Genomic DNA, 23,965 nt, shown 5'->3' with positions numbered 1-23,965 from the left:
GTGTACAGCTGCAAGCGATTACGATATTTCTGGAAGCCTTAATGAATACCTGTCAATTTCTTTAAATTTAAAAATAATGGTGAAATTTGCTCAATCCTATCAAAGCTGCCCTATTTACAGGATGGTGCAGGGTCACTGGTTTACAGTGACTGCATAAGTTACATTTTTATTACTTGGGATTATTGGATTATAGGATATACAACACAGAAACGGGGCATTCGGCCCAACCAGTCCATGCCGGTATTTATGCCCCACTCAAGCCTCTTCCCGTCTTTCCTCATCTAAATCTATCAGCATACCCTCTATTCCCTTCTCCCTCATATGCTTTTCTAGCCTCTCTTTAAATGCATCTATATTCAACCACTCCCTGTGGTAGCGATTTCCACATTCTCATCACCCTTTGGGTAAAGAAGTTTCTTCTGAATTCCCTATTGGATTTTTTGGTGACTATCTTCTATTGATGGCCTCTAGTTATGCTCTTCCGCACAAGTGGAAATGTTCTCTGATTCCAATCTTTCAAAACCTTTTAATAATTTTAAAGACCTCTATTAGGTCACCCCAAGCCTTCTTTTTTCAGGAGAAAAGAGAGCCAGCCTCTATATGCCTTACGCTAAACATTAGTAAGACAAAGGTCCTACACCAGCCTGCCCTCGCCGCACAGCACTGCCCCCCAAACACCAAGATCCACGACGTGGCCCTGGACAACGTGGACCACTTCCCCTATCTCGGGAGCCTCCTTATCAACAAGCGCAGACATTGATGATGAGATCCAACATCGCCTCCAGTGCGCCAGTGCAGCCTTCGGCCGCCTAAGGAAAAGAGTGTTTGAAGATCAGTCCCTCAAAACTGTCACCAAGCTCATGGTCTACAGGGCCGTAGTAATACCCGCCCTCCTGTATGGCTCAGAGACATGAACCATGTACAGTAGACACCTCAAGTCGCTGGAGAAATACCACCAGCGATTTCTCCGCAAGATCCTGCAAATCCCCTGGGAGGACAGACGCACAAACATTAGCGTCCTCGTCCAGGCCAACATCCCCAGTATTGAAGCACTGACCACACTTGATCAGCACCGCTGGGCAAGCCACATAGTTCGCATGCCAGTCACGAGACTCCCAAAGCAAGCGCTCTACTCGGAACTCGTCCACGGCAAACGAGCCAAAGGCCGGCAGAGAAACGTTACAAGGACACCCTCAAAGCCTCCCTGATAAACTGCGATATCCCTACTGACACCTGGGAGTCCTTGGCCATAGAACGCCCTAAGTGGAGGAAGTGCATTCAGGATGGCGCTGAGCTCCTCGAGTATCGTCGCCGAGAGCATGCAGAAATCAAACGCAGGCAGCGGAAGGAGCGTGCGGCAAACCAGACTCCCCGCCCACCCTTTCCTTCAACGACTGTCTGTCCCACCTGTGACAGAAACTGTGGTTCTCGTATTGGACTGTACAGCCACCTAAGAATTCACGAAGGCTGCACTGGCGCACTGGAGGCGATGTTGGATTTCATCATCAATGCCTGCTCTTGTTGATAAGGAGGCTTCCGAGATAGGGGAAGTGGTCCACGTTGTCCAGGGCCACGTCGTGGATCTTGATGTTTGGGGGGCAGTGCTGTGCGGCGAGGGCAGGCTGGTGTAGGACCTTTGTCTTACTAATGTTTAGCGTAAGGCATATAGAGGCTGGCTCTCTTTTCTCCTGAAAAAAGAAGGCTTGGGGTGACCTAATAGAGGTCTTTAAAATTATTAAAATGTTTTGAAAGCAAGTCTTCCTCGATCCCAAGGGACTGCCTATGATGATGATGATGACCCTCACATTTCTGGTATCACCCTTGTAAATCTTCTCTGCACCCTCTCCAGTGCATCTATATCCTTTTTATAATATGGTGAGCAGAGTTGTCCAAATGTGGTCTAACCAAGGTTCAATACAGGTTTAGCATAACTTCCCTATTTAAATTCTATACTAGAAATAAACCCTACTGCTTGGATTGCTATTTTTTTATGGCCTTGCTAACCTGTGTCGCAACTTTTAGTGATTTGTGTATTTGTACTCTGAGATCCCTTTGTTCCTCTACCCCACCGACACTCGCACCCTCCAAGTAAAAAGTGACCTCCTTATTCTTCCTACCAAAATGTAAAACCTCACATTTATCTGTGTTGAACTTCATTTGCCACTTATATGCCCCTTCTGCAAGTTTATTAATGTCCTCGTGTAATTTAATGCAGTCCTCCTCAGTACTGACTATCCCCTCATCTCCCCCCCCGCCCCCCACCCAATTTGGTGTCATCCACAAATTTAGAAATTGTGTTTTTGATTCCAAGGTCTAAATCGTTAATATAAATTGAACAACACTGATCCTTGTGGAACACCACTGACCACCTTCTGCCATTGTGAATAGCTACCTTTTCACCCCTTCTCTCTGCTTTCTGTCTTGAAGCCATCTAGCTATCCATTTTGCTACTTGTTCCGTGACTCTGCATTCTCTGACCTTGTTCATCAGTCTATTATAGGATACCTTATCGAAGGCCTTTTGAAAATCTAGATAAATTACATCTACTACATTACCATTGTCTATTCTCTCTGTTACCTCATTAAAAAATTCAATGAGGTTGGACAAGCAAGACTTTCCCTTTTGAAATCCATTATTAATTACTATATTTTTGGTTTCTAGATGTTCTTCTATTTTCTCCTTTAGTAAGGATTCCATTATTTTTCCTACCAGCGATGTTAAGCTGACTGGTCTATAATTTCCTGGACATGTTCTATTCCCTTTCTTAAATATAGGTATTACGTTAGCTATCCACCAGTCCTCTGGCACTATACCTTTTTCTAACGCATTATTAAATATGTGTAGTAATGCCTCTGCTATCTCTTTCCTAGATTATTTTAAAATGTGTGGATGTAATCCATTTGGACCAGGGGTTTTATCCTCTTTGAGTTTGATTTGTTTATTTAATATATCCCCTCTTTTTATTTTAACTGCCCTTATCTCATTACTAATGTCATCATCCAATGTCATGTCCACCTGTTCTATCTCCCTGATATACTGAAGCAAAATAATTATTTAATATTTCTGCCATCTCGCTATCGTTACCTGTGGTATTATCCTGTCTATCCTTTAATGGCCCTATTCCCATCCCAACCTTCCTTTTTTATTGATGTGCCTGTAAAATATTTTACTGTTTTGTTTTATGGACCTTGATCATTTTATTTCATAGTTCCTCTTTGCCTTCTTAATTGTTTTTTGACTTCTCTCCCAATCTCTTCATATTCTCCCTTATCGTGCACTCCCCTGCTGCCTATATACTTATTGTATGCCTCTTTCCTTACCCCCAATTGTTCCCTTATGGCTTTATTCATCCATGGAGTGTCATTAGTGTTTAGGTTGTTCTTTCCTTTTAGAGGAATATATTGTTCCTGCACTCTGTTGGACACCATTTTAAATGTTTCCCATTGTTGTTCTACATCGTTGTTTGCCAATATTATTGTCCATTTTTTCCCAAGCTGTATTCTTAGCCCCTCAAAATTAGCTTTTCTCCAATCTATTACCCTGGTTTTCCTCATGCTTATGTCCTTCTCAGTTATCATCTTAAAGCGTATTATATATTATGGTCACTGTTGCCTAGATGTTCCCCTACTTTTACTTCTCTTATCTGTTCTGGTTCATTCCTCATTACTAGATCCAAAAGCGAATCCCCCCCTTGTTGGGCTTTTTACATATTGGCTTATGTAGGAACTCCTTTCCCTTATCCCCTTTACCTACCTCTTTCCAATTAATATCAGGGTAGTTGAAATCCCCCATGATTATTATTTTCTGTTTTTTACTCATTTCCCTAATTTATTTGCCTATTTCTTTCTCCACCTCCCTTCCACTATTAGGTGGTCTGTAGATTGATCCTTTATTATCTTTTATCTCTGTCCGAATGGGTTCTATTTTTGACTTGCTGATAGCTGCCTCACTTTTTTCTACTGCCATTATGTTATCCCTAATAAGTACAGCAACTCCACTTCCCCTTTTCCCCTCTCTATCTTTTCTAAATATGTTATACTCTGCGATGTTTAATTTCCAGTCCTGAGTTTTCTTTAATCATGTCGCAGTAATCCCTACTATGTCAGGTTCCTCGCAATGCATGATTGTCTCCAGTTCCCCTGTTTTATTACGGACATTGTACAACAAAGGATTTCCTCTCACTTTATGTTTAACCATTTTTTGATTTTTTTTTTGCTATAATTTGGGGCATCTCATTCCACAAGTCTGCCCATTTATAATTAGGATCTAGTTCAAGTTATTTTTTCATTACATGGATATTGAATTTTCCAAGACATTGATAAGTATTTTGTGAATTGTGTTTTGTGATTCCGACCATTTACTGTGAAAACTACATATTCAGTTCCCTATCTGCAACTGGGAATTTCTCATTAAAGATTTTTTTTAAATGAAATAATTTAATTATTTAAAATAAAAGCTTTTAAATGGATTCATTATTAGTGTTTTTTTAAAACCTTTGTTTCAAAAACATCCACTAATGTAAAGAGGAGCATTAGACCTATGCACTCATGTTCTCTATTTATTACCGGGATTATTTCTCAATAAACAATTTTTTGGGAAAAAAACACAATTCTTTTCTTCACTTATCAACTTTTAAAACAACAATTTTTTTTTAAAAATCAGTCACTCTTAATGAAAGCAACATATCCCATTGATACAGTGTGACATTTTCCCACTACTCACAAAGTCATAGGCCGGAACTTTATCTTGGAGGCGGGTGGTGAATGTGGATGGGCGGGGGGGGTGGAGGGGGGGCGGCTAGAATGCGAATGGGAAGCCTGGGAGAATGGATTCCCCTCAGGCTCTGCCAATTTAACAGAAAAGCCTGATTTAAATTATTTTTATCTGTTTCCCACCTGCAGCCAGCCAGATTGAGAGGCTGGCTGGCTATCGGGCGGGTAGGCCAGGGGAGCAGAGATGAGGGAGGCCAAGTGCGTCAAAGCGGGTCGATGCCCAAAATTGTCAGATTGAGTCGGGGCCAGGATCGTCAGAGGGAGGAGAGGTCAGGATCATCAGAGGTGAGGAGGGGTCAGGAGCATCAGAGGTGAGAGGGCCAGGATCATCAGAGAGATGAGGGGTCAGGATCATCAGAGGGAGGAGGGGCCAGGATCATCAGAGGGAGGAAGGGTCAGGATCATCAGAGAGATGAGGGGCCAGGATCATCAGAGGTGAGGGGGCCAGGATCATCAGAGAGATGAGGGGCCAGGATCATCAGAGGTGAGGGGGCCAGGATCATCAGAGGGAGGGGGCCAGGGTCGTCGGGGGTGGAGGGGCCAGGATCATCAGAGGGGGAGGGGCCAGGATCATCAGAGGGGGAGGGGCCAGGATCGTAGGAGGGGGTCGGGATCAGGATCATCAGAGGGGTCGGGACCAGAATCATCAGAGGGGGAGGGACCAGGATCAACAGAGGGGGAGGGACCAGGATCGTCGGAGAGGGGAGGGGCTAGGATCGTTGGAGCTTAAAAATGACACACACAGGCTCATTATAATATTTAAAGTGCTAAGCTGCCTCCTATGAGTGGGCTGGCTCTCTGACCCCTGTCCTGCTTGCGTTAAAACTGGAAGTGGCCGGGTTGGGGTTAGGATTCAGGTTTTTAACACTTTAACCTCCCACCCGACCTCAACCCACCCACCCATTTTTGGGGGTTAAAATCCCCCCCCCCACCCACGGCCACAAAGGAACAAGATTAGGCCGTTCAGACTCTCGAGCCTGCTCCACCATTCAGTTAGATTATGGCTGATCTGTACATCAACTCCATTTACCTGTCTTAGCTCCATATCCCTTGATATTCATACCTAACAAAAATCTATCAATCTCTGTTTTGAAAGCTCCAATTGTCCCAACACCCACAGCTATTTAGGGCAGAGCATTCTAGTTTTCTACTATAATCTGCTGTCAGGGCAACTGTTGTTACAATTCACAGCAACAGACTGTAAGGAGATAACTGATCTGGACTTGGTTGGGAAGCGGAAAAAGGAAAGGCAGGTAGGAAATTAGCACTCTGGCGCTCACGCAGGAGATTGTCACTTGGGCAGGACATGATAGATTGGGACTCTGGCGGGCAGGAACAGCAGATTGTCACTTGGGTGGGCAGGATGTGAGAGACTGGGACTCTTGAGGTGGCAGATTGGGAGTTGAGTTTTTTTTAAACCAGAGTGCTATAGGGAAGTAATCCAGCCCATAATAAGCACTAGCGCAAGACAACCTAAAGAATGGTGGTCTATGCAGCCATGAGGAGTATGTGCCTAAGGCCAGTCATGTGTCAATGTGTTAATCATGTTATATAAATCCAGTATGTTGGGCTGGTCGCAGTGTATTTTCTTCCTTCTCTTGCATGGTGGGAGATTCTTAACTCACAGCCCCAGATCCAAATGAGTTATGTAGGCATCTCCACCACTGAAAAAAGTGATGAGAATGAAGCATCAACCAGCAGTACTTGATTTATTAATGTGATCTTGTTTTAATATTGTTTCAGAACAGTCTGAGCCTTGAGGGACAACTAACTATTGTATTTTAGTATTACTTCCGCTATTGCTTCTCCTCGCTATTCATGATCCCAGAATAACAAACATTCTTTTAATAAAATGCATCTTTGTAATTTGCAAGGTGCCACAGAAGGTATGATGTGCTTGTGATCAGAAAATATTCACCTGTTCATATTTTATCATATTTAGATCTATAATCAAATAATTTTTAAGTGTGGAGTCATTAGCTGCCATTTTAATTGGTTAACTATTAAATTTTACCTATGATTCATGTTCGTTTCACGTTTAGTCTTAAGATGGAGTTTAAAATTCGTTTAAAACTAATTAAAATTCAAATAAGTATGAGATAATGCTATACAAAGCAATTAACCCTTTTCATTGGAATTTTTAAATACATTTCTCACTTTCTCTTGGAGGTTTACATGACTAATAAGCACCTCAGGGAAATGTTTCTCCGTTGTTTTCATGCAGGGTCCTTTTTTGCCAATTTCTCAATTTGAGGTAATTTGATGAGTTGGTCGTTAATCAGGCAGCAATCATTTCAATCAAGACATGGGATCATCGGGTTATTGTAATAAACTTTGAAGAATGTTTAAAAAAATCTCCTTTATCTTCTATATTCAAAACATTAGCTCTTGGGTTTTGCAGTGAGCAGTAAGCTTACTGCTGAATTTTGTGAAGGTTTTGCCTGATGGCAAAAGCATTGTTTCATCCACCATCTCTCTGTTGGCCCCGATACCTGACTTTGGGTTACTGCTGCTGTAAGCAGGATATGGGGTGGTGGAATTTACCATTTCTTTTGATAGCATTGGTGTTAAGGCCAAACAAAGATTTATTTCACACCACTGATTTGAATTTTAAAATACTTCAGTTTGATTCTGCCTCATTGAGGCCAGGCACCAATCATATTAATGGAAGACAGAACTTCCTGTTGCTTTTGATTAGCTCTGCAGCACTAGGAAAAAATGGCAATTCTGGCAGAAAACACAGAAGATAGGCTCCCAAATATCTATGGATCCTGCCCCTTCCAAGTCACAAAACACCAAGATCAACATTATGATTAAGCCATCAGTAGGGGCACTTCCCCCTCTTCACTCACATTTGACCCAGTCATGAGAGTGCTGATCTGAGTGGGGGAGGCTCAAGATGTAAATGTCAGTTGAGACTGAGATTCAACTTGGAGTGATCCAAACTTTGATGTTGAATTATGTGCCATATTAGTGTTGTAGATCTCTCACAAAGTAAATTTATTTAAGGAGCAGGCCCTAGTGAATCTGGAAAGTTATTTTTGGGTAGCCATTTGGCCTGCTCTGTCTTTCAATAAGATCATGGCTGATCTTCTACCTCAGCTCCACTTTTCTACCCTATCCCCATATCCCTTGATTCCCTTAGTACCCAAATATCTATCGATCTCTGTCTTGAATATATGCAACGACTGAGCATCCATGGCTCCCTGGGGTAGAGAATTCCAAAGATTCACAACATTTGAGTGAAGAAATTTCGCCTCATCTCAGTTCTAAATGGCCGACCCCTTATTCTGAGACTGTGACCCCCCTAGTTCTAGACACCCCAGCCAGAGGAAACATCCTCCCAGCATCCACCCTGTTAAGCCCATTAATAATTTTATATGTTTCAATGAGATTCAATGTTGCCAGCAGTGTAAGATCCTTGCATTTGGAGCTGCATTAGTATGAAAGCAAGTAAAACTGTTCCGGAGCCTAAAACTAAAGTATTGCAATCAGGCCTATATATCTTTTTTAATTAAATCAATTCTAGCTCTCGTCATGAGCTCCTTAAACATTTTTTCAAATCTGGTCAAATTTAATTGAAAAAAGCCTTTCAACTAAAAGTGTAAAAGGAGCAGTATTGTGACAAAATCAGTTTGCAATTCAAACAAGGGTAATTGCACCTTCTTTTGTACATTTATCCTCCCCCTCCTTTTTTTTTTATTTCCGTCTTTAGGCATCTCGCCTACATGCCTCCTCCTTCAGACAGGAGGACAGGGAAGAGGGGTCCTCCAACTTCTTCATGACTACTGTCGCTGGTGCAGCTCCTTCTTCAGCCAACAGGAAGCGTGCTTGCTGGAGGGTGAGACGGACATCGGGTTTTCCTTCCTCTGAGGTGAGACGCTACGTTTCGCGGGGCGCCCCACCCAGAGTCCCCGCTGAAAAATTCTGAAAGTAATCTTGTGTCACTGGTGGGTGCGAGTTACAGAATGCCCTGGGACTCAAACTTGCTGCAACACAAGTGAGAAGCAAACATCATATCAACAGCACTGTTGTGTCCGAACAATGTCCGTTCATTGTTCCCATGTCCCTCCTTCCCCTTCAGTTAGAACCATCACTGGCTTTGCCAGTTTTTCTCCGGCTGAGGTAGATTGGGAGCCTGGCTGTAAACTGACACAGTCTAACAATCAGTTGAGGCCGGGAGGAACCCAGTACTCTGCTGCATAACGGACTAGGCTTCCCCGTGGCATCTAGCACATGTCTGTCACACTTCAAATGTCACACTTCAAATGTCACACTTCAAAGTGTTGATGCGTGTAAAAATAATAAATAAAAGCTTGTCATTTCTTGTTCATTCTTCTGACCTTGATAATCTGGCCCGCAAAGGGAAGGGCCAAGGAATTACAAACAGTTGCCAATCTAGAGAAGATTTCCTTAGCAAGTAGCCTTAAAAGCACAGATCAAACAGAGTTTTACATCTGCAGTTTAATATCACAATCCATGTTAATCCAGATCCCTGTCTACTTTGAGCAACACCACTTTAATCAGCTGGTATTAATTAATGATTGTAATGTATCCTCAAAAAGACACTCGAGAAAAATAGTACAGCTTGAAGATCAGAGGGGAAAAATGTGGATTGGTATATTCTTCCAAGAGAGATGAGCATTGTGACAGCGAGACTTATTCTAAATTAGTATAAAGACAAAAAGAACTTGACAGTAAATTCTATAGACGTTTATCTGCCTGTGTATCCATCTGTCTGCCTGTATTTAGTGTGTATGTGTGTCCAACTATAGCGGTTTTTATTCTGAAGCCATATAAATTTGGATTCCAGGAGTATGCATCTCCCAAGTGGATTCTTCACCTTTACACAGCTTGAATTGGCTACCTTATCCCACCGGCAGCCTCAAAGATCCACAAAATGCCAGGATAAAAGAGCCAAATTTAGCAGTGTAAACATCAACAGATGAATCAAGAACTTTACTTTCCCAGAATCTGTATTAAAATGGCACCAATATAAAAATGACGTACGCATTTCTGTGTGGCATATATGAAATTTTATTTTTTAGCTCACAAATTTGCATAAAGTACTTGACCTTCAGAGCATTTCTCATTTAAAAAACCATCTAAACCTATTGATTAAGTTACGGCCTCAAAGTCCACTTTAGATATCAGTAGAATCACAGTTCTTGCCTTGTGCTTTGAGCAGGAGTGAAGATGACAGTTTTCCAAACTAAGTTTTATTTTTTATAAATATATATCAGTTTTGTTCACTTTTCACAACATTACTAATTGTCTGGAAGATAAACTGTAAAGCTGAGTTCTGCTTAATTCAGAAAATAACATTTTGCGTGATAACATATGTCCCCGAGCCGGATTAAAGCTACAAATGACAAACCGATTAGTTGCTGGAGAACTACTGAGAACTGATTAGTGGGAATTTGCTTGATATCCCCGAGCCTGCTGGGGATGTTTCCATGACATTTGGGATTCCGTTAAATGAGGGATTTCAAGATGATATATTTTTTCTTGCCATTTATATTAAAGTTTTCATTAAAATTAGCAAACAATTTCCAAGGTTGTTGGATTCATTTTTCTAGGTAATTTTATTGAAACGGCCCTTATTCTTGAGTATTTACTTCAAATACATGTGGGGGTGTATTTTTAAATCTGTGGCAGCAGGAGTGAAGATGACGCTCCCAACAGGAAGCTAGTCATCTTGTGGAGAGATTTCAAAATATATATATACATGCAGATCTGTGTTTGTAAAATGAATACTAAAGGTAACTGCATGTGGGATCTTATGCTGAAATATATATTATAACGTCAGTGTTTCTCTACTGTTGAAGGTTATTAAAGTAGTTTCATGTTTCATAATTGTGCTTGCATTTAAATTGAGCTTGGGGATCTGAGTGGTACATTGGATTAGACACTGATTTTGTACCTCAGTGACCTGGGTTTAAATCCAGTTCAGAATGATGGGATTAAAGTTCCAGCTGGCTGTAAGGATCCTATTTGAAATGAGTTTGGGCAGTCTCCATGCATTTTCTAGTGGGGATGGGCCTGCAGAACAAAACTGGCACTGATTAACAATCTCACCACAGGATAGCTAGTATGGGAACTGGAGAGAAATGTCACACTGGGGTACTCTTCTGAGTTTAAGGCTGAGGCTACGAAGAGCTTTAGAATGTCCTGAGGATATGATAGCGTGCCATATAAATGCAAGATCTTTCTCTTAATGAAAGAGATTATGTAAATTAGAAAGCAGTCATTAACTGACACCAAGCCTGAGCCTTAACACTATGATGATTGTAATAGGAAGCAAAGGTAGAGGGAGGTCAGACGTATTACAGTTATGAGGTCCTGAGGAAGACCAAATTGGAGTACGATAGTGCACGATGAGTTTTGATTTTAAAAGACTGAGGATGGATGAATAGGGAGGAAGAAGCTGTAGGATGTTAAATTTACAGCTTCCGAGGCATAAAAGAACAAAATTCAGAGGAGCACAGAGGAGTACTAATAGAATGGAGCCAGACAAGAAAAAGTGCAATATAAAGAGATAGCTCAGGGACTAGAGATGAGATTTGCATTGCCTATCAGATGCCAAGTTGTACTTTGTTGGATAAGTATCCCCAGATTTGAAAGCAGTATTCTGGTTTTGGAAATACTGTTTTTTATAAAGTATTGAGTTGTTGAGGAGAGCAGCATTTGGCAAAAGCAGAAAACCAAGGTTCTTGGTGGCAGTTTTAACAATGCAGAAGATATGAAAGAACTTGCATTTATATAGTGCCTTTCACGGCCTCAGAACATCCCAAAACACTTCACAGCCAATGAAATGTAGTTACTGTTGCAATGTAGGGATACATGGTAGCCAGTTTGCGCACAGCAAGATCTCACAAACAGCAGTGAGATAAGCTTTTATTTTTATTAACGTGTTTGAGGAATAAATGTTGACCAGGATAAGTCCCCTGCTCTTCTTCAAATAGTGCAATGGTATACTTTACATTCACCCGAGAGGGCAGATCGGACCTCAGTTTAACATTTCATCTAGAAGACAACACCTTGGTCAATACCGCACTCCCTCAGTACTGCACTGGAGTGTCAACCTAGATTATATGCTCATGGAATGTGGTTTGAACTCTCAACCTTCTGGTTCAAAGATCAGAGTGCTACCACTGAGCCAAGGCTAGCACTTTTGTGGAAGTTTCATTTGAGATTAGGGAAATTATGTGCATCTCTTAGTGACTGGGCCAAAAGCAGGGCTAGGAGTAGCTCACTTGTTACCCGTCTTGGTTAGAAATGATTCAGCTGCTGTAAAACCAAGGAAGAAAGGGGAGAATAAAAATACACATTTTAAAAATAAATATGAGGATCTTGCATTCAAAAAGGAACATGGGTGAGAATATCGGCACTGCAGTGGTATACCTCTATCTCCAACTTGCGCTCCCTTTTCTCTGTCTTTTTCAGTCCCTATGCAACATATAACATTCTCTTGTTGAGAGTGAAAGCACCTTCAACAACAGTCCAGGTTGACTTATGCTTCAATTTTCCTTGCTTATTGTGAAGAAGGAGCTTACTTCTGCTTAGTGTCCACTGCCCACCCCAACCACTAAGTCAAGCTGATCAAATCAGAAACATTGCAGCTGGTAATTTGTAGGTAGGCACAGCATGCAGGTATATTTACCTCTCTCTATCTTTTTTTGCCACAATCATCATGCTTTCAAAACCCATCTAATCACTACTTCTTTATTGACCTCATCTTTTCTCCTACTCTTTTCAGAAAGATCTTTCTCATGTCCTGCACTATTCATCAGGTTTTGTCAACTTAAAAAACTATTGAGCATAAATTGGGCACTTTATAAAAGAGGTTTTATATGGATTCTTTGATTAGTGAGGAGCTATAAAGAGTACATATTACATCAGTGGTCATTGTATATCCCAATGTGTCCTCATGAGACATAATTGTCCAAAATCTTTTCCCCTGACAAATATTGTTGGCAAATGTAGCAATTCATTGAAAAATGTCAAATTGATCTGAATGGAAATTACTGTGAGAGACATATAAAAGTTTAACATACTCACATAAAAATCCCTCTTTCCACTATATTAACAGTGGTATTAACCATTTCAAACAGGTTAATGTCTCCATAAAAATAGTAGAGAGGGGGATTTGACTCGTGCTTTAAGCATTCGCACAATAACATCATTCAGTGTAATTTCCAGACTGTGATTCTTTCCAGTTGATGTTAAGAGCTTTAGCTCTCCTGTATTTTTCATGCCAAGCAAAGACCATTTTTATGGCAATGTAACTATTTGTACTGCACTTTTTTTGACAGACAGGCATCTGTCCAGCCCCCCCCCCCCCACCCCCCATGCCCGTACTGCACTTTTTTGACAGACATGGGATAAGCTCCGCCCCCCCGGCCTGAATCGTTCCCTCCACATGGTGCCGAGAAGCAGGACCTGAGGCTCCGACTCTGCGCCCGCTCAGGCCCCGACCCTCTTCCCCACCCCCCACCTCTCGCCTCAGCCAGTGTGGAGCCTAGAGGGACCGGCGTGGGGACGAGAGCGGCTGGCCTGGGGCCGAGAGCGGCCGGCTGGGGAGAAAGAGAGAGAGAGAGGCTGGGGGGAGAGAGAGTGAGAGAGAGAGAGAGCAGCTGGGGGGAGAGAGAGAGAGACAGAGAGCCGCTGGAGGGAGACAGAGAGAGAGAGAGAGAGAGAGCGGCTGGGGGGAGAGAGAGCGAGAGAGCGGCTGGGGGGAGAGAGAGAGAGATAGCGGCTGGGGGGAGAGAGAGAGAGACAGAGAGCCGCTGGAGGGAGACAGAGAGAGAGAGCGAGAGAGCGCGGCTGGGGGGAGAGAAAGCGAGAGAACGGCTGGGTGGAGAGAGAGAGAGAGAGAGCGGCTGGTGGGAGAGAGTGAGTGAGAGTGCGGCTGGGGGTGGGGAGAGTGAGAGAGAGCGGCTGGGGGCAGAGTGAGTGAGAGAGAGGCTGGGGGGAGAGTGACTGGGGGGAAAGTGAAAGAGAGAGGCTGGGGGAAGAGTGAGAGAGAGAGAGGCTGGGGGGAGAGTGAGAGAGAGAGAGAAAGGCTGGGGGTGAGTGAGAGAGAGAGAGAGGCTGGGGGGAGAGTGAGAGAGAGGCTGGGGGGAGAGTGAGAAAGAGAGGCTGGGGGGAGAGTGAGAGAGAGAGGCTGGGGGGAGAGTGAGAGAGAGAGGCTGGGGGGAGAGTGAGAGAGAGAGAGAGGCTGGGGGAGAGAGAGAGAGAGAGAGGCTGGGGGGAGAGTGAGAGAGAGGCTGGGGGGAGAGTGAGAGAGAGAGGCTGGGGGGAGAGTGCGAGAGAGAGAGAGGCTGGGGGGAGAGTGAGAGAGAGAGGCTGGGGGGAGAGTGAGAGAGAGAGAGAGGCTGGGGGGAGAGTGAGAGAGAGAGAGAGGCTGGGGGGTGAGTGAGAGAGAGAGAGAGGCTGGGGGGAGAGTGAGAGAGAGAGGCTGGGGGGAGAGTGAGAGAGAGAGAGAGGCTGGGGGGAGAGTGAGAGAGAGAGAGAGGCTGGGGGGAGAGTGAGAGAGAGAGACTGGGGGGAGAGTAAGAGAGAGAGAGAGAGGCTGGGGGGAGAGTGAGTGAGAGAGAGAGAGTCTGGGGGGAGAGTGAGAGAGAGAGAGAGGCTGGGGGGAGAGAGAGAGAGAGGCTGAGGGGAGAGTGAGAGAGAGAGAGGCTGGGGGGAGAGACAGACAGAGAGAGAGGCTGGGGGGAGAGTGAGAGAGAGAGGCTGGGGGGAGAGTGAGAGAGAGAGAGAGGCAGGGGGGAGAGTGAGAGAGAGCGAGAGGCTGGGGGGAGAGAGAGAGAGGCTGGGGTGAGAGTGAGAGAGAGAGAGAGAGGCTGGGGGGAGAGTGAGAGAGAGAGAGAGGCTGGGGGGAGAGTGAGAGAGAGAGAGGCTGGGGGGAGAGTGAGAGAGAGAGAGAGAGGCTGGGGGGAGAGTGAGAGAGAGAGGCTGGGGGGAGAGTGAGAGAGAGAGGCTGGGGGGAGAGTGAGAGAGAGGCTGGGGGGAGAGTGAGAGAGAGAGGCTGGGGGGTGAGGGAGAGAGGCTGGGGAGTGAGGGAGAGAGAGGCTGGGGGGTGAGGGAAAGAGAGGCTGGGGGAATAGTGAGAGAGAGGCTGGGGGGAGAGAGAGTGAGAGAGAGAGAGAGCAGCTGGGGGGAGAGAGAGAGAGACAGAGAGCCGCTGAAGGGAGACAGAGACAGAGAGAGAGAGAGAGAGAGAGCGGCTGGGGGGAGAGAGAGCGAGAGAGCGGCTGGGGGGGGGAGAGAGAGAGATAGCGGCTGGGGGGAGAGAGAGAGAGACAGAGAGTCGCTGGAGGGAGACAGAGAGAGAGAGCGAGAGAGCGCGGCTGGGGGGAGAGAAAGCGAGAGAGCGGCTGGGTGGAGAGAGAGAGAGAGAGAGCGGCTGGTGGGAGAGAGTGAGTGAGAGTGCGGCTGGGGGGGGAGAGTGAGAGAGAGCGGCTGGGGGGGGGAGAGAGAGAGCGGCTGGGGGGAGAGAGAGAGAGAGAGTGCGGCTGGGGGGAGAGAGAGAGTGAGAGCGGCTGGGGGGGGAGAGTGAGAGAGAGTGGCTGGGGGCAGAGTGAGAGAGAGAGGCTGGGGGGAGAGTGACTGGGGGGAAAGTGAGAGAGAGGCTGGGGGAAGAGTGAGAGAGAGAGAGGCTGGGGGGAGAGTGAGAGAGAGAGAGAGAGAGGCTGGGGGGAGAGTGAGAGAGAGAGAGAGGCTGGGGGGAGAGTGAGAGAGAGAGAGAGGCTGGGGGAGAGAGAGAGAGAAAGAGAGGCTGGGGGGAGAGTGAGAGAGAGGCTGGGGGGAGAGTGAGAGAGAGAGGCTGGGGGGAGAGTGAGAGACAGAGGCTGGGGGGAGAGAGAGAGAGAGAGAGGCTGGGGGGAGAGTGAGAGAGAGAGAGGCTGGGGGGTGAGTGAGAGAGAGAGAGAGGCTGGGGGGAGAGTGAGAGAGAGAGGCTGGGGGGAGAGTGAGAGAGAGAGAGAGAGAGGCTGGGGGGAGAGTGAGAGAGAGAGAGAGGCTGGGGGGAGAGTGAGAGAGAGAGACTGGGGGGAGAGTGAGAGAGAGAGAGAGAGAGAGGCTGGGGGGAGAGTGAGTGAGAGAGAGAGGCTGGGGGGAGAGTGAGAGAGAGAGGCTGGGGGGAGAGAGAGAGAGAGGCTGAGGGGAGAGTGAGAGAGAGAGAGGCTGGGGGGAGAGCGAGAGAGAGAGAGGCTGGGGGGAGAGTGAGAGAGAGAGGCTGGGGGGAGAGTGAGAGAGAGGCTGGGGGGAGAGTGAGAGAGAGAGGCTGGGGGGTGAGGGAGAGAGGCTGGGGAGTGAGGGAGAGAGAGGCTGGGGGGTGAGGGAAAGAGAGGCTGGGGGAATAGTGAGAGAAAGGCTGGGGGGAGAGAGAGTGAGAGAGAGAGAGAGCAGCTGGGGGGAGAGAGAGAGAGACAGAGAGCCGCTGGAGGGAGACAGAGACAGAGAGAGAGAGAGAGAGAGAGCGGCTGGTGGGAGAGAGAGCGAGAGAGCGGCTGGGGGGAGAGAGAGAGAGATAGCGGCTGGGGGGAGAGAGAGAGAGACAGAGAGCCGCTGGAGGGAGACAGAGAGAGAGAGCGAGAGAGCGCGGCTGGGGGGAGAGAAAGCGAGAGAGCGGCTGGGTGGAGAGAGAGAGAGAGAGCGGCTGGTGGGAGAGAGTGAGTGAGAATGCGGCTGGGGGGGGAGAGTGAGAGAGAGCGGCTGGGGGGGGAGAGAGAGCGGCTGGGGGGAGAGAGAGAGAGAGTGCGGCTGGGGGGAGAGAGTGAGTGAAAGCGGCTGGGGGGGAGAGTGAGAGAGAGTGGCTGGGGGCAGAGTGAGTGAGAGAGAGGCTGGGGGGAGAGTGACTGGGGGGAAAGTGAGAGAGAGAGGCTGGGGGAAGAGTGAGAGAGAGAGAGGCTGGGGGGAGAGTGAGAGAGAGAGAGAGAGGCTGGGGGGAGAGTGAGAGAGAGAGAGAGGCTGGGGGGAGAGTGAGAGAGAGAGAGAGGCTGGGGGAGAGAGAGAGAGAGAGAGAGAGGCTGGGGGAGAGTGCGAGAGAGGCTGGGGGGAGAGTGAGAGAGGCTGGGGGGAGAGTGAGAGAGGCTAGGGGGAGAGTGAGAGAGAGAGAGGCTGGGGGGAGAGTGAGAGAGAGAGAGAGGCTGGGGGGTGAGTGAGAGAGAGAGGCTGGGGGGAGAGTGAGAGAGAGAGGTTGGGGGGAGAGTGAAAGAGAGAGAGAGGCTGGGGGGAGAGTGAGTGAGAGAGAGAGGCTGGGGGGAGAGAGAGAGAGAGAGAGAGAGTCTGGGGGGAGAGTGAGAGAGAGAGAGAGGCTGGGGGGAGAGTGAGAGAGAGCGAGAGGCTGGGGGGGGAGAGAGAGAGAGGCTGGGGGGAGAGTGAGAGAGAGAGAGAGGCTGGGGGGAGAGTGAGTGAGAGAGAGAGGATGGGGGGAGAGTGAGAGAGAGAGAGAGGCTGGGGGGAGAGAGAGAGAGAGGCTGAGGGGAGAGTGAGAGAGAGAGAGGCTGGGGGGAGAGAGAGAGAGTCTGGGGGGAGAGTGAGAGAGAGAGAGAGGCTGGGCGGAGAGTGAGAGAGAGAGAGAGGCTGGGGGGAGAGTGAGAGAGAGCGAGAGGCTGGGGGGAGAGAGAGAGAGGCTGGGGTGAGAGTGAGAGAGAGAGAGAGGCTGGGGGGAGAGTGAGAGAGAGAGAGAGGCTGGGGGGAGAGAGAGAGAGAGGCTGGGGGGAAAGTGAGAGAGAGAGGCTGAGGGGAGAGTGAGAGAGAGGCTGGGGGGAGAGTGAGAGAGAGAGGCTGGGGGGTGAGGGAGAGAGGCTGGGGAGTGAGGGAGAGAGAGGCTGGGGGGTGAGGGAAAGAGATGCTGGGGGAATAGTGAGAGAGAGGCTGGGGGGAGAGAGAGACACGGGTCGGGGCTGGGGGCAGGGAGAGACACGGGTGAGGAGAGAAGACAGATCACTTTTTTCCAACCTCTACAAGGGACATCGTTGGAGTGGATGATATCCAGAAGTCACGACACTGTCACTATTCACTTCATACCCAATAAACCTGTTAACAATTCGTACACAATGCCTGCCCCATCTCATCATCATAGGCACCCCCTCGAAATCGAGGAAGACTTGCTTCCACTCTAAAGGTGAATTCTTACGTGATTGAACAGTCCAATACGGGAATTACAGTCTCTGTCACAGGTGGGATAGACAGTCATTGAAGGAAAGGGTGGGTGGGTGGGTGGGGTACCCCATCTATGGTGGGGAGGGGAGGATGCACTTGCGCTGGGGTAAGGCACTTCGGCTGGGGGAGGCATGCACTTGGACTGGGGTAAGGCACTTCGGCTGGGGGAGGCATGCACTTGGACTGGGGTAAGGCACTTCAGCTGGGGGAGACATGCACTTGGACTGGAGTAAGGCACTTCGGCTGGGGGAGGCATGCACTTGGACTGGAGTAAGGCACTTCGGCTGGGGGAGGCATGCACTTGGACTGGAGTAAGGCACTTCGGCTGGGGGAGGCATGCACTTGGACTGGAGTAAGACACTTCGGCTGGAGGAGGCATGCACTTGGACTGGAGTAAGGCACTTCGACTGGGGGAGGCATGCACTTGGACTGGAGTAAGGCACTTCAGCTGGCAGACGCATGCACTTGCACTGGGGTACGGGACTTTGGCTGGCTGTCTTCTGGGGAGCTCTGTCCTCTGTCATTTCAGGAAGTCAAAGTGGATCGAGTTACAATTTGCAAAGTCAGTGAGACCTTGCGATGGGCATTTGCAGTTACACATTCCTCTGAAACTTAAGGATGTGACTTATCCTCCAAGTGGACCAATCATAGACAAACAGTGGAGCATGGTGGCCATTTTTGCAGTAAAAATAAGCACGTCCTTTTTATGGAGACTTTACAGCATCAAACAATTCCAGACCTTCCTGCTCAATAACCTGTTGCAAACACATTTTGAGCTTTGTTGTAAATATTAACATTGGCTCTATTTTAGCAAGCATCTTCTTAAAATTGACAACTGCCATTTTTTGACAATTTCGTCCCATGTGAGTACCTTTCACACTCCCACATTGAAATAGATATTTCAAGATACTGTAGCAGTTGCAGATGTTTCGGTGAATATTTCATTTTGGATGTGAATAAAAGAAGCTCCATCTCATTGCTGAGATCACAGGGCTTCTGTATAGTTAAATACATGTTTTGGCCACTAAAAGCAAGCATATGATTCCTGAAGGAAGTGCATGTGAGATATGTTTATACTTTTCAGTGATTGAACAAGATTCAGTTTGCTGCCTGACTAAAGGAGCCATTTATCTTAAGTACAGAGAGTATTTTTCACAAGCAGAACTCGTGATTGAGCAGATCTATTTCAGTGTTCCATGCTCATTTAGCCTTGAATGATTTGATGCAGCAGTGTTCAACTTGTGTATCTTTCTCTTCTCTGTAGTCACGACCCACCCCTCCTCACTTGACCTCAGCTATGGCGGAGAATATTCTGGCTGCTGCATGCGAGAGCGAAAGCAGGAAAGCAGCAAAACGGATGCGACTGGAAACATATCAGCAGCAGGTACTATTAATACTTAGCTGCTTGAGAGGGCTGGCATACAATGGGGAGGAGTTTTGCTTCAGTTGTACACAGCCTGAGTCAGACCCCATCTGGATTACTGCCTTCAATTTTGGGCACATCTCAGGAAGGATATATTGGCCTTGGAGAGGGTTCGGTGCAGATTCACCAGAATGATACCGGCGCTTAGAGGTTAAATTATGAGGACAGGTTACATAAACTTGGCTTGCATTATCTTGAGTATAGGAGATTGAGGTATTTAAAATGTTAAAAGAATTTGATACGGTAAATATGGAGAAACTATTTCCACTGATGGGAGAATCAAGAACTGTAATGGCTGTAAGCTTATAATGTTTGTAGCTCCACACTGTGGATGTGGACGTTCTGTGTACTACAACTACAGAGTTAATAATAAACAGAACCAGGCATGTTCCAGAGGCTTCCAACAGAGCTGCCTGCCATGTTAGAAGCTGTGTGTGCTGTGCTCTGTGAATATATCACATTTGGCAGCGAGTTAGGATTTTTCGGATGATTTAAAGCTGAAATTTTGTTGGTGAAGGATTCAGCCAGGCGACAGAGAGACTTTGGGAGCTTCTACGAAATCCGAGATAAAATTCAGCACACTGTGTGAACTGTTAGAAATTAAAATGGCAGCACCCGCAGGTATAATGGGATATTTGGGTGAATATAGACATGACCGGGAATGTTTTAAAGCGTATGTGGATCGGCTAGAAATGTATTTCACTGCAAATAACATGATCGAAGTTCCAGAGAATGCAGTCCAGAATCAGGCAATATTGGAACATAAGAGAGCAATTTTCTTATCGGAAGCTGGACCGGAATTGTATGAAACACTGATAAATCTGCTTGTGCTTGCCGAGTCAAAGGACACGACGCTTAAAGAGATTTTAATGAAGCTGGAGCAGCACTATAACCCCAAACCGTTAGAAATTGCTGAAAGCTATTGTTTCGGGATACGGAATCAAAAGGCTGATGAAAGTATCAGTGATTATATTGTAGCATTAAAAAAGCTATATATTCACTGTAATTTTGGAAACTTTCAAAACCGAGCATTGCGGGATCGTTTTGTTTGAGGGGTGAAAAATTATGCGATCAGAAGAAAGTTATTGACGACGGATGACTTGACTTTTGGGATTGCTTGTCAGACAGCCGGATCGATGGGCATGGCTGAACAATTTTCCTGAGAATTTCATAATAATTACGGTCATCAGTTAACCGAGGTGAATCACCTGCAGATTCAAAGTAAAAGGTGGTGGGGGCCAAAGTCTCAGAAACTAGAAATTGTAACAGAGCGTCAAAGTCGTGCTATAGGTGCCTGGGACAACACATTGCTCAAAGTTGTCCACATGTGAAAGCAGAGTGTTTCTTCTGCAGAAAGACTGGGCATCTTGCGAAGGCATGCCGACTGAAGTGTAAACTAGTTTTAAAAGCTACGAGTCCAGCGTTCAAAGCTATGAGTAGAAATCCCCAGAGACTACATAGCATGGAAGAACAACAACAGGGCGTGGAGATGTTAGAGTTACACGTCATCAGGAGCACGAGGTTAACGGACAGCGATTCAGAAAGTATCAAAATCCACATAGATGTTGCAGGATTCAAGATACTAATGGAAATCGACACGGGTGCATCCATGAGTGTGGCACCGGAGTCGCTATACCTCGACAAATTGCGTGATTTCCCATTGGAGAAATCCAAGATAGAGCTGCGAGGCTACTCGGGAGAGAAAATTCCTGTGGTAGGTCGTATCACCGTACCGGTGAAATACAAGGATCATTTTCAGAACCTGCCTCTAATAGTAGTGAAAGGAGACAAGCCTGCCTTACTAGGAAGAAATTGGTTGAGATCACTGAAGCTGGATTGGAGTGAGATTTTCCGTGTGGAAACGAGATTTGCATCAACAGATGATGTTATCAAGAAGTATCCGACGGTGTTCTGCGAAACGGGCAGTCCGATCCAAAGCTTCAAGGCGAGTGTCAGGGTACAGAAGGACGCTAGATCGGTTTACTACAAGCCACATTCCGTACCATATGCACTCAAGGAGAAAGTTGAGCAAGAACTCAAAAGACTAGAAACTGAGAACATTATTTTTAAGATAGATCGATGTAATTGGGCTACACCCATTGTTGTTGTACCTAAGTCCGATGGTAAGGTAAGATTGTGTGGTGATTACAAAGTTACCGTAAACCAGGTTCCAGAGGGTAATGTCCCCAATACATTGCCAAATATAGAAGATTTGTTCACAACACTGACAGGTGGTCAGATCTTCTCAAAACTGGATCTTACGAATGCCTACTTACAGCTTGAACTAGATGAGGAGTCCAAGTCATGCTTGACTATAAATACTCATCTAGGCCTGTATCAATTTAATAGGCTACCGTTTGGAGTGTCTTCCGCCCCTGCCACATTCCAAGGGGTAATGAACCAGATTTTGCAAGGTATTGAAGGGGTAGTATGTTATTTGGATGACATATTAATTTCAGTACCAAATAGGCAAATTCATAATAACATATTGAATGAAGTCCTCAAACGGCTAGAGAAGCACAGAGTACGTGTCTGCTCGTAAGTGTGAGTTATTTAAAAACTCAGTGGAGTACTTAGCGTACACAGTAGACAAAGATGGTTTACATCCAACCATGGGAAAGCTGGATGCAATCAGAAATGCACCCACTCCCAGGAATGTCACTGAACTAGATCATTTTGGGGCCTTTTGAACTATTATGGGAAGTTCCTACCAAATTTGGCTACAGTATTAAATCCACTGAATGACCAATTAAAAAAACAGGTCCATTGGAAGTGGTCAAAAGAATGCGATACAGCATTTAAGGAGTGTAAAAGCAAATTGGTAGAGAGCACCATGTTAGTTCACTGTGACATATCTAAGGAGATTAGGCTCGCATGTGATGCCTCTCCGTATGGAGTTGGGGCAGTAATCTCTCATGTATTAAGTAGTGGGGAGGGGAGACCAATTGCTTTTGCTTCACGCACTCTCAGTGCCAGTGAGACTAATTATGCGCAAATTGAAAGGAACGCTTTGGCATTAATTTTTGGGGTCAAGAAGTTTCACAAATACTTGTATGGTCGTAAGTTTACCATCGTTACAGATCATAAGTCCCTGACAGTAATCCTCCATCCAAAGTCCCCAGTTCCAGCATTAGCTACAGCCCGAATGCAGAGATGGGCTTTGATTTTGTCAGCATATACATATGATATTGAATACAGATGATCAGCTGATCACAGTAATGCTGATGCAATGTCTAGATTGGCTTCCCCATCACAAGTTACACCGGATAGGAAAGAAGTGTTTTATTTTTCATACATTGATGAACTCCCAGTCACAACTGAAGAGATTGGTAGAGCAACCAAACGTGACCCAGTGATGTCACAGGTGTATGATTATATTGCAAATGGCTGACCAAATCAGGTAACAGAGAAAGATATTCATCCATTCTTCATTCATAGGAATGAATTATCAGTCGATAAAGATTGTATCATGTGGAATGCAAGAGTGGTTATACCAAATAAATTCAGGTCCAAATTTATTAGGAGACCTCCATGACCAGCACCTGGGAATGTGCTTGATCAAGAGTTTTGCATGCAATTATTTATGGTGGCCAGGTCTTGATAAAGATATAGAGTACATCGTGAGTCAGTGCACGACATGTCAATCGGTAAGCAAGCAACCACCATCAGTACCATTACAGCCATGGAAATGGCCTCCCAGGGTGTGGCAAAGGCTACATATTGATTTTGCTGAATTATGGACAACATTTGTTCATTGTGATTGATAGCCATTCGAAGTGGGTTGAGGTGTTTCCAATGTGGAAAATAACAACAAGTAAAACATTGGACATTTTGCGAAGATTATTTTCTTCATTTGGCCTCCCTGAAGAAATTGTTTCGGATAATGGACCACAATTTCGTTCAGAAGAATTTGCACAGTTCACGAGCAAAAATGGTGTGAAACATACCAAGGTTCCACCATACCACTCTGCTTCGAATGGTGCGCAATGTACAAATTGTAAAATGTGCCCTCATAAAACAAATGTTAGATCCAAATCCAAGGAAACGACAGTTGTCATTGGATCACAAATTGGCAAATTTTCTAATTACATATCGTAATACTCCTCATACAACTACAGGTAGAACACCAGCAGAGTTGTTTCTCAAACGACAGCCACGAACCAGATTCTCGTTGTTAAAACCAAACTTGGCACAGTCCGTAGAAGAGACACAATTAAGACAGAAAGAGAATCATGATAGAGGTAGAGTAAAAGAGAGAAGTGTGAAATTAACCCAGAAGGTGAGAGTGAAGAACCCCCATCACCATAAATGGTTAAAGTGGTTACTAGGAAGAGTGGTGAAGATATGTGGTCCTCGCACATATTTGGTAAAGATGTTTGATAATAAACAGGTTAGGTTTGTTCATATTGATCATATTTTACCTACAGACATTGAAGGAGTTGAAGGTGGAAATGATTCAATTATTTCTGACTCATCAGATAGTTTTGATATACCAGTAGCAAATCCTACATCTTATGTACTGGAAACAAATCCAAGAGAGAATCAGAATGTGAGTCTGAGTCTGAGTCAGGAAAACAAACAGCCTGAAGTTAGAGTG

General features: G+C 45.8%; 1 protein-coding gene across 3 annotated transcripts in view; it reads left to right on the top strand.

Annotated features, from left to right (window-relative positions):
- The window catches only part of nol4lb (nucleolar protein 4-like b), a 322,631-nt gene that overhangs the window by 262,581 nt on the left and 36,085 nt on the right, over positions 1-23,965 (top strand). For all 3 annotated transcript variants that reach the window (XM_070896203.1, XM_070896201.1, XM_070896202.1), the window contains 2 exons: positions 8,488-8,646; positions 19,210-19,329. In XM_070896203.1, coding sequence (XP_070752304.1) covers positions 8,488-8,646; positions 19,210-19,329 — 279 coding nt within the window. The remainder of the gene's footprint in view (positions 1-8,487; positions 8,647-19,209; positions 19,330-23,965) is intronic.

The sequence above is a fragment of the Pristiophorus japonicus genome, chromosome 12 (assembly GCF_044704955.1).
Source record: "Pristiophorus japonicus isolate sPriJap1 chromosome 12, sPriJap1.hap1, whole genome shotgun sequence".
NCBI lineage: Eukaryota > Metazoa > Chordata > Chondrichthyes > Pristiophoridae > Pristiophorus > Pristiophorus japonicus.
The sequence above is the reverse complement of the archived record's forward strand: the minus strand, read 5'-3'. Positions and strand labels throughout refer to the sequence as shown.